This window comes from Limulus polyphemus, unplaced genomic scaffold (genome assembly GCF_000517525.1).
Source record: "Limulus polyphemus unplaced genomic scaffold, Limulus_polyphemus-2.1.2 Scaffold2216, whole genome shotgun sequence".
In the NCBI taxonomy this organism is placed as follows: Eukaryota; Metazoa; Arthropoda; class Merostomata; order Xiphosura; family Limulidae; genus Limulus; species Limulus polyphemus.
Genome location: NW_013667826.1, coordinates 64,041 through 73,377, shown reverse-complemented (window position 1 = coordinate 73,377; position 9,337 = coordinate 64,041). Strand labels below are relative to the sequence as shown.

The window sequence follows — 9,337 nt, the reverse complement described above, 5'->3', positions numbered from 1 at the left end:
CACAAATAGCCCATCGTGTAGCTTTGTGCTTAATTACAAACAAACAAACCTTATGCCCCAGATATTTTAATTACATTATACATACAACAGTACATACTATATATGTATATATTGTATCCAAGAATGTGAAGATATTTTTACAAAGTGGTAATTCTTAGTAAATTTTACTTGTTCAAGAAGAAATTTATGATAATAATTTTATCATATTTGAAAGAAAGAAAAGAAAATTGTGTCTAACGTGGAAAATTTTACAACCCACTAAGTGACCGTTTTATTTAGCAGCCAGTTCACTAGGCAACTGTTTAACTGAGATCACCTAAGAAATTAATGTTTAATCAATGAAAGCAAATGTAATTTATTTTGTTCATTAAAATAGTATTTTAAAAAAAGCTTTAAGAAAATTATTTTTCACACCTACGTCATGGGATAACTACATTAATTTGAATGAGAATTTCACAACTAAGAACAGTTTTGCCATATACAATTTTTAGTTGAGCATGGAAATGTTTCATTAAGCTTCTGGGAATTTTTACAATAAGTCAAGTACCAATCATTACTTTTTCTATAGTATAAACAATATTCTTGAAACTAATTAGAATGAACAAAAAATCCCCCCCAACACCACCACCACAAGTTAAAAATCACCATCACAAGCTTTAGGTCAAGATAATTAACTTTACTTGTTTACAGGATCTACCACGGCACTAACTCTCTCCTCGGTAAATTTAGACATGAAGATGAGAAATTTGGCACAAAAATGTGACACAAATGCAAAGTTGAAATACAATAGCTTGAGTAAGATACTATGGAAGTGAAGAATGTCAGCATAAAGACAAACATCACGATGTATAATGCTGCAGTAATATATCTGCCACTATATGGAACAGAAAGTTGGACGTGGACAAAACAGCAAGAACAGAGACTGGATGGTTTTGATTTTAGGAATAAGTTAGCAACAGAAAATGAGAAAGTAAGAAGTACAAAAAAATGACTGAAGAGATGGGATTGGGTGAATTAGCTGGATTAGCATAGAAGCAGTGTTTGAGAGGTGGAGATAAGATGAATGGAAAGAAACCAAGTGTATGGTTAAACAAAATGAAGAACGGCATGAAAGAAATGGTGAGGTGAAGATGCAGAAATGCAAAAAGACGATACAGGGCAGCAGACTTGGCCATGAACCGGTGAACCTGTACGACTTTAAGATTTCCCCCAGAAACTTAAAATGCAACAATAACCATTATTTATACCAGTACATACTAAGGAAAATACAAAGTACATACAAAGGAAAATATTCCACTACTGAGGATGTTTTACTTCAGAAATTCTTTAGTACTGGAATAATGTCAGACATTAAAAACAAAATACTTAGAACTCATCTTTAAAGTTACAGAGCTCAGTTTGACCTTACATACAATATAAACAGAACAGATTCAGTTCTTACTGAGCCAAGAACTTATCCACCACATACTAACCTATATGGGTTTGGATATCTTGCCCAAAAAGCCTGGGCAACCTGGTCCCATGTAAACCTGAAGGTGTTTGTACCTTCGTAAAACTTTCCCATTCTCGAACTTTCTGTCTCTGTAAAAAAAAGAAAAAAACTGTCATGGTTAGTAATCAACACGATCACTTAAGTCTCTAATTATTAGTTAGTTACTTTTTTATTTATGGACTAGTTTAGTTTATATCCCATATTTTTTGTTACTTTTTTTTTGGCTGCTAATCCACTGTGTCCAGAGAAGTTCCGAGAAACACTGTGTTTGTAGTGACTCAATCCACTGTGTTCAGACAAGTTTTGAGACGCACTGTGTTTGTAGTGACTCAATCCACTGTGTTCAGGGAAGTTTTGAAAAGCACTGTGTTTGTAGTGACTCAATCCACTGTGTCCAGAGAAGTTTTGAGAAGCACTGTGTTTGCTAGTGACTCAATCCACTGTGTCTAGAGAAGTTCCGAGAAACACTGTGTTTGTAGTGACTCAATCCACTGTGTTCAGACAAGTTTTGAGAAGCACTGTGTTTGTAGTGACTCAATCCACTGTGTTCAGAGAATTTTCGAGAAGTAGTGTGTTTGTAGTGACTCAATCCACTGTGTCCAGAGAAGTTTCGAGAAGCACTGTGTTTGTTGTGACTCAATCCACTGTGTCCAGAGAAGTTTCGAGAAGCACTGTGTTTGTAGTGACTCAATCCACTGTGTTCAGAGAATTTTCGAGAAGTACTGTGTTTTATGACTCAATCCACTGTTCCAGAGAAGTTTCGAGAAGCACTGTGTTTGTAGTGACTCAATTCACTGTGTTCAGGGAAGTTTTGAAAAGCACTGTGTTTGTAGTGACTTAATCCACTGTGTTCAGAGAAGTTTTGAGAAGCACTGTGTTTGCAGTGACTCAATCCACTGTGTTCAGAGAAGTTTTGAGAAGCACTGTGTTTGCAGTGACTCAATCCACTGTGTTCAGAGAAGTTTTGAGAAGCACTGTGTTTGCAGTGACTCAATCCAATGTGTTCAGAGAAGTTCCAACTGTGTTTGTACTGACTCAATCCTGAGTCTACCTAACAGTAGGGTGGTACTATCCACCTGTCCAGGCTCTCCCCCATTAGGACTTGAAACAACTGTTGAATGCTTTTTCTACTTATATATGCTAGGTTGACTGTGTGTTATTAGTTAGGTGGTTTGTGCCTGTAGTGTGTGGTCATATTATGAAAGTATGGTCAACATATCTGAGCTAAATCTCACAGTTGACAAAAGTTGTTTTGAGGGCATTAACCTCAAAATGTTCCATGTAGAAATTACTGAGTACTGATGATTGGAGTAAGCCCATGTCAAGGTCTTTCTGTTTTTTGTAGTATTCAACTTCATGTTGAAAGTAGGTTGTGTGGATATAAAGTTGCGTGTTATCATGGAGATTGTCGGCTGGGTGCATTCATTAAGAATTTATCATTTTCAAGTTGTTGGAAGAGTATCTGTAGTGTCCCAAGGGTTGTTGTATCATGTCTGCAGAGTTTTTAACATGTGAGAATGTTCTATTTGTTAATGGTTATATCTATAAGACATCTAGGTAAGGAGTGGCCTGGTGAATCTCCATAGTTAACTATGGGATGGAGAGGGTAGTGTTGCTTGTAAATCTTAAGTAGTCACACATGTATGGGGTAGTGCTGTGTTGTACTATTAGTTCTTCAACAAGAGTTTGGAGCTTGATGGTGTATTCCTCCATGTGCATGTAGCATTACCTTTGCTGATAGAAATGTTATAGTGTTGTTTCAGTTTCTTAGAGTAGCATTTTTTCTGTTTTTGTGATTTTATAGTGGGGTTTACATTTCATGTCTTTCTGGACTGTTGACTTTATTCTGGTTCTGATTCATGTCTTTCTGGACTGTTGACTTTATTCTGGTTCTGATTCATGTCTTTCTGGACTGTTGACTTTATTCTGGTTCTGAACTCTTCATACTTCTAATAGGCTATAAGTTGTGTCATATCTGGTTATAGCTATATCTAGGGTTGGTATTTTGTTAAATGTCAGAGAAAAGTTTAGTTCTTAGTGTAATACACTTTCTTCAGGCTTTACTAATGATAATTTATTACAGTTTATTGCTGTACCTTGTAATACACTTTCTTCAGGCTCTACTAATTATAATTTATTACAGTTTATTACTGTACCTTGTAATACACTTTCCTCAGGCTCTACTAATGGTAATTTATTTTAGTTTATTACTGTACCTTGTAATACACTTTCTTCAGGCTCTACTAATGATAATTTATTACAGTTTATTACTGTACCTTGTAGTACACTTTCTTCAGGCTCTACTAATGATAATTTATTACAGTTTATTACTGTACCTTGTAGTACACTTTCTTCAGGCTCTACTAATGATAATTTATTAGTTTTTTTACTGTATCTTAAGGTGTATAGAGTGTCAACATGTTTCTTGTTTTGAAAATTGACGAGTGAGTTTAGTTTGATAATTTGATTACGAGTGTTAGTTTGAATAGCTGTGTAAATCTGTATCTTGTAATATAACAATTTAATATTATACAATATTTTCAGTTTATTTTCTGGACATATCTAGATACTGAGGTAATCTTTGACATCAGGGGTGTAGACAGATTAGTTGAGTTTAAGTCCGTTAGTAATTATGTTGTTTACATTTAAGGAGGAAGGTCAAATGCTTATCTATTTTGGCCAATTTAGACTTGTGTCCTTCTAAATCCCTATATTCCATGGCTGTAAAAGATCAAGTACTTACATTAAGATTGTGCAAATTGAATGTCAACCTTTTTCATAGTTTGTAGTCAATATGATGACTTAAATTAATTACTTTTGTTTTTACTAGAAACTAATTACTAACTGGTTTATATCTTGGCTGTTAATCCTGAGAAAGTGTATTTTGTGGTGGTAGTGGCCATGATTAGATCCTGGGTCTACTTGATAGAATGGCTAGTGTGCTATCCAATCACTTGGAGTCTCCCATATTAGGAACTGAACAAACTAACTATTTTGCTGACTTCTGTGCTACCAGGTAAGTGAATGTGGCAGTGAAGCATCAGTTAAAACTGCAGCAATACATGTTCCACAAGTGTTTTTTTATCTGACTATGATTGGTCAATGCTACTCAAATGGTCCCTTTCCTAAGGTTTCAAGTATAGTATAGTATAGTGTTAACTGTGTTTAATGTTACACTCAAAAAGTCAGCCAACTAATTGCTGTCTTTCACTTATTAATAACTATTTGTTTGTTATGCTGTATATTAATTTCCTTACTTTATGGGATATGTCATCTTTACAGCTTTCCTTTCAATATTTCAAGTATAATGTTGGCATACCTTATGATCTCTTAAAGTTTATGTATGTAAATGTCTGAAGAAAAACATACTGTTGGGTTAAATAAAGTAATTTTCCAAATATAATATAAACTTGCTTCCCTAAAAATTCTAGAAGTTATGATTCATATAATATATGGTAACATATAAATGTTTTGTTGTTTTTCTTACACCCAGTCTCAACCATCTTTTCCAACAAGCGTTGTAAATGATATACATACCTACTATAAATGTTGTGTTTCGATGGTATACGTTATTGACTCTCTCTCTCTCTGTTTTTCATTTTCAGTACCTTTAAATGTGATTTTTAGAATAAAATGATCAAAATCTAATCTTGTGATTTTTTAATTTATTTACATGCACACTTAGAAACATCTGAAAATACAAAACTAGTTATCACTACGTTATGTTTGATATTCAAAACTACATGACTAATGAACACCAGCTATAAATGTTTTTTTTTTAGAATGTTTATTTGACGGTTGCAATTGCAAACATAGTAAGCCCTATAGTGAATTCACAATTAGAGATTATACAGACCCTTTAACATTCCTGTCATCAAAATGTTACTTTGATCGCAGTAGTGCTAAAGTCTAGGTGTGTATTATTTATGGTGATAAGGACAGATTGACTCTGTTCATGAAGATTAGAGTGTATATTATACTTGGAAGCATATTATATTTGGAAAACTAGAGTAATAAATGAGATTCTTCTTGTAGCACCTCTTGTTCATCAGTTAGTTGAATCCTTTTTTTGGCACATAATTACACAAATTCTGAATCTTAATTTGAAGTTTTCTTTTAAACTTTTTTTTTGTTGTTTTTTCATTTAACATTAATTTACTTCCTTCTTAAAAAGCCTTTTTCATTATTTTATTACATTATAACTTGTATAGTGTTTAACTACCTAGAATTTTCATTCAAAGAAAGTTTAACACCTCAACTTATTTTTTTATACAACTAACACCACGTTAAAGCACACATCAGACTATTCAATGACAAATCTAGTGAATATCTAGAGTGACGATTACTGCGTATTGTCTTAGAATAAAACAAAAGTGAAAATATTAATCAGTAATGTTTCAAAAACAAGGAAATTTCTTCCATACAAACCATTCTTTTCTTGAAATGGCTATCCTAAGCATTTCATGGAGGAAATAACTTACTCATTCTTAACTAATGTTTGTCAAGCCATCTGAGATACCCATTGTACCCAAATTTCCCTTATACACCTGCTTACCATACCTTGGAAGACAAAACTCCCTTATCACGAAACAGTTGAAAAAATTATGTAACTCTTGCTATCTCCAAATTGACCTGAAAGTTATTTTTAAACCTAATTTCAGACTATAAATTTTTTTCTGCTATAAAGATCGTGTGCAAACTACCCATTGTTTACATCTCGTCTACTTATACTCGTACACAGAATGTAAAGCATCCTATATTGGTGAAACCAAACATCACTTTAAAGCACAAGCATGTGAACATATGGGCATATCTATAAAAACTGGAAGGTTACAAACCCTCCCAACTCTGCTATCTACCAGCACAATACAGAAACAGGACATCCAATTTCTCTCTCCAACATTAAAATTCTCTGAACAGCCAAACATGATACTGAGCTTCTAATAAAAGAAACATTATACATAAATCTCTTCTTCTGTCTCTATATAATACACACCCTTCTCTTGATTTAACTCTATCTTAATTTAACTATTTCATTTGGGCCACATTTTTTCATTTTCTCTTGTTATATTTTTTATATTCAAATTGTTTACTTATGTATTACAACTTACATTTCTGTTGTAATTAACATTGTGTTTGTTTTGTATCTCTAGATTACTGATGATGGAATTTTGAAGATTCCAAAACATTTAATAAATGCTTCATATTATTACACTTATGCTTTGCTTTATTATTGTTTAGTTCTGAAATATGTAGAGTACAAATTAGTAAACATTATTATTAAACTGAATAATTACATAACTTAAGATGGTGCCTGTACAGTATCGTTTATAATAAGATTGAGCTATGAAAAATGGTTTAAAGATTTTGAGTTGTTTTCTCTAGAGTATAAATTATTCACTTACAAAAAACCTGAGATTATTATGAAGCAATCTTGCCAAGTTGTAGAACTATAGAATCATTGCTTAGCAAACTGAAAGAACGGAAACTAAATAATAACTGACCTAAAAAATTACGTTTTTCATTATCTAGTTTTCCGAATTTCTTAATTATTGAATATTATTCTTAACTATATTTAAACAACAATTAGTCTTTTTACTTTATATGCACAACCCAACAAACCATGAGGAAATTTAAATAACAGATATAATGGTGGATTAAACACAGACATGAAATTATACTTAAAAAAAGTCCATTAGAAAACATCAAAATTTGAGTACTTAAACAAGTGGTCCTCAACATAAACAAGAAGTCTGAAACATGGAACAAAATAATTGTCATTTTATCAACCATTCCTACAAAACAATTATCAATACCTTTACCAATACCTTCTCTTTGTTTCACAGAACATTTCAAGCAATTTAATTTAATTTATAATCATCAAATAGAGTGAAACTTAGAAATCAGTATGAAGACTGTAGCCAATAGGTCCAAGCTACTCTTGCATGATTTATAAATATCTCCATGGTTTCCTAACATATTTAGATAACAAAATAGTGCTCACTCAATAAAAAATGAAACATTCTTACATTTTTTTTTCCTGCAGAAATCTCTATGTGTGTGTGTGTACATATATATATATATATATATATATATATAACATTACAGATATAACATAGCATATCCAATTAAAAAATTGTTTGTCTCCATGTTTTGAGAAAAGTTATGACAAAACTATTTAGTAATGTATGCCTAAAGAGAAATGAAATAACCTTCAGCACAAAAACTCTATCTATCCTAGTGTATTTTTATATTTTGAAATATTTTTGTAAAACTTGAGTATCATTTCACTGACTATCTGAAAGTTAAATCCAGATGCCACAAATCTAGGTTCAAAACTTTAATTTACTGCTGTTCATACTTTTTTTAACTACCAAGTTTGCAACCTAAAATTAAAAACATAATTCATACGAAAATTATCAATGAGTTAAAAGTTCGTTAAATTTTGGCGTAAAAATCACATTCACGCCCTGTTATATTGATACTCATGAGCCTACCTTTAATTCTGTGCTCGGGCCCTTCCACAATGGAAATCCTACAAAACTATAATTTTACTTCTAATTTTAGGCGTATGTTCCTAGACCAACGTTATAGAACAATACTACTGTGGTACAATAACAAAAAATGCCACAACCCGTGGTGTTGAATTATATAAAAATCAACAGCACAGAATAAAAAATGTGGAAACATATAAAGGAATCGGGCTACTGTTTGCAATGAAATTGAAATTTAACTTCATGCCTCATGTAGATCAATAAGCCTCGCGACTTAAACAAAAATGTACTCATCTGTTTTAAAAATTGTGTTTGTCTTCCACAAAGGCATATTGGAATACGTGATAAACATCTCACAACCGGGTAACAAGATGCAAGGCAGAAAGCACGAGAATCATGCGCAAGAAGGAGTGCGCATTAATCAACGCCATGTAAATACGCAAACAACTAAACAGTGTGGAAATTTCACACCGTTTAAAACATTTGTAAATAACTGAACACAGTATTAACATAAATCAACTATTCCTCATAGTATATACATATATTCAGATATAAAGCACTAACTTCTGGTGGTATTAATGATGTATATGACTTTCTTACTTCTGTATCATTGAGTCGCATTCACTCTTAGTTTTGTTACTTGTTTATTGTTGAGCGTAATGCTTCACACTGGGCTACCTGTTCTCTGCCCAACGCGTGTATCAATTTCTGGCATTATAAGCTCTCAGACTTGCTGAGCCACCGGAGAGGTCTTAATTGTATTCTTTCTTTATGTTTCAAGACATGAGCTGAACTCATTGTCGCCTATGGTATTGTATATTATGTTATTACACGTAAATTTATTTACTTAGATAAAGCTTGTTGCATTTATGAGTTAGAAGTAATTTTATGTATAATTATTTTTAAGTCTTCAAACTCAGAAAAAAGTACGTTACTGCATGAGACTGATACAGAGGATTGATAATATTGTATTAAAATGTTTTTGAATTTGCAAATGATAATAAGTCACATGAAAACCATAGCTGATATAGTCATGATGGAACAAACCGTATCAGAACTACGCTTTTACATTGTTTAGCGTTTAGTAGGAAGTATGATGACACACTAAATTGATCGTTTTTGGGAAGGTATTGTTGCGTCAGCGAGTCACATGACACTGTGACGCAACGTTTCTAGAACTATCATGTACTTTGTCGAATGTTCAAGTTCTTACTAGAAATAGGGTACGCTGGTATATATAAGAGGGGAAAACGTGACGCGGTAAGGTAATCAGGGGCGGATTGGGATGGCTAAGCGGCCCGGGATTGGGATCACAGAGTGGTCCTGGACAGGTTTTCTGTTAAACTTTTTA

At 32.7% G+C, this 9,337-nt stretch overlaps 1 protein-coding gene across 2 annotated transcripts in view; it reads right to left on the bottom strand.

Moving 5' to 3' along the window:
• The window catches only part of LOC106466301 (PRELI domain-containing protein 1, mitochondrial-like), a 12,109-nt gene extending 3,720 nt beyond the window's left edge, over window positions 1-8,389 (bottom strand). The window contains exons 1-3 of one of the 2 annotated variants that reach the window (XM_022394276.1): window positions 7,990-8,389; window positions 5,030-5,100; window positions 1,473-1,581 (exon numbers count right to left, since the gene is read on the bottom strand). In XM_022394276.1, the coding sequence (XP_022249984.1) occupies window positions 1,473-1,564 (92 nt within the window). In that variant the 5' untranslated portion in view covers window positions 1,565-1,581; window positions 5,030-5,100; window positions 7,990-8,389. The remainder of the gene's footprint in view (window positions 1-1,472; window positions 1,582-5,029; window positions 5,101-7,989) is intronic. The other variant, XM_013926570.2, reaches the window with a different exon arrangement.
• Window positions 8,390-9,337: the final 948 nt, after the last annotated feature.